At 56.8% G+C, this 628-nt stretch overlaps 1 protein-coding gene across 1 annotated transcript in view; it reads right to left on the bottom strand.

Annotated features, from left to right (window-relative positions):
- Positions 1–30: 30 nt before the first annotated feature.
- Positions 31–628, bottom strand: part of LOC103778783 (zinc finger protein 135-like) — a gene marked incomplete at its 5' end in the record, with an annotated part of 1,358 nt that continues 760 nt past the window's right edge. Inside the window, 2 exon segments of the mRNA XM_008946395.1 lie at positions 31–425; positions 428–619. Coding sequence (XP_008944643.1) covers positions 31–425; positions 428–619 — 587 coding nt within the window.

Genomic DNA, 628 nt, shown 5'->3' with positions numbered 1-628 from the left:
TTTCATGGGGAAACTCTTCCCACAGTCAGTTCAGTCAAAGGGCTTCTTACTGGTGTGGGTCTGTATGTGATGGGTGACACTGGGCTTGTCAGCGAAGCTCTCATCGCAGTCACCAGAGACAAACGGCTTATCCCCAGTGTGGGTGCGGCAGTGCTGGGTGAGTTTGGAGCTATGCCTGAAGCTCTTGTTGCACTTGTCACAGACATAGGGTCTCCCCCCAGTGTGGGTGTGGAGATGCTTGTTGAGTTTGGTCTTGGTGGTAAAGCTCTTGCTGCACTTGTCACAGGCAAAGGGCTTCTCACCAGTGTGGGTGTGGCGATGCTTGGTGAGGTGGGAGCTCTGCCTGAAGCTCTTGCTGCAGGTGTCACAGGCAAAGGGCTTATCACCAGTGTGGGTGCGGCGGTGCTGGGTGAGGTGGGATCGCTGCAGTTGTCACAGGCAAAGGGCTTCTCACCAGTGTGGGAGCGGCGGTGCGGGGTGAGGTGGGAGCTCTGCCTGAAGCTCTTGCCACACTTGTCACAAGCAAAGGGCCTTTCACCAGTGTGGGTCCGGCGGTGCTCGATGAGGTGGGAGCTGTGCCTGAATCTCTTGCTGCACTTGTCACAGGCAAACGGCTTTCCAACCAGGT

Source organism: Merops nubicus, unplaced genomic scaffold (genome assembly GCF_000691845.1).
Source record: "Merops nubicus isolate BGI_N331 unplaced genomic scaffold, ASM69184v1 scaffold7698, whole genome shotgun sequence".
Taxonomy (NCBI): domain Eukaryota; kingdom Metazoa; phylum Chordata; class Aves; order Coraciiformes; family Meropidae; genus Merops; species Merops nubicus.
The sequence above is the reverse complement of the archived record's forward strand: the minus strand, read 5'-3'. Positions and strand labels throughout refer to the sequence as shown.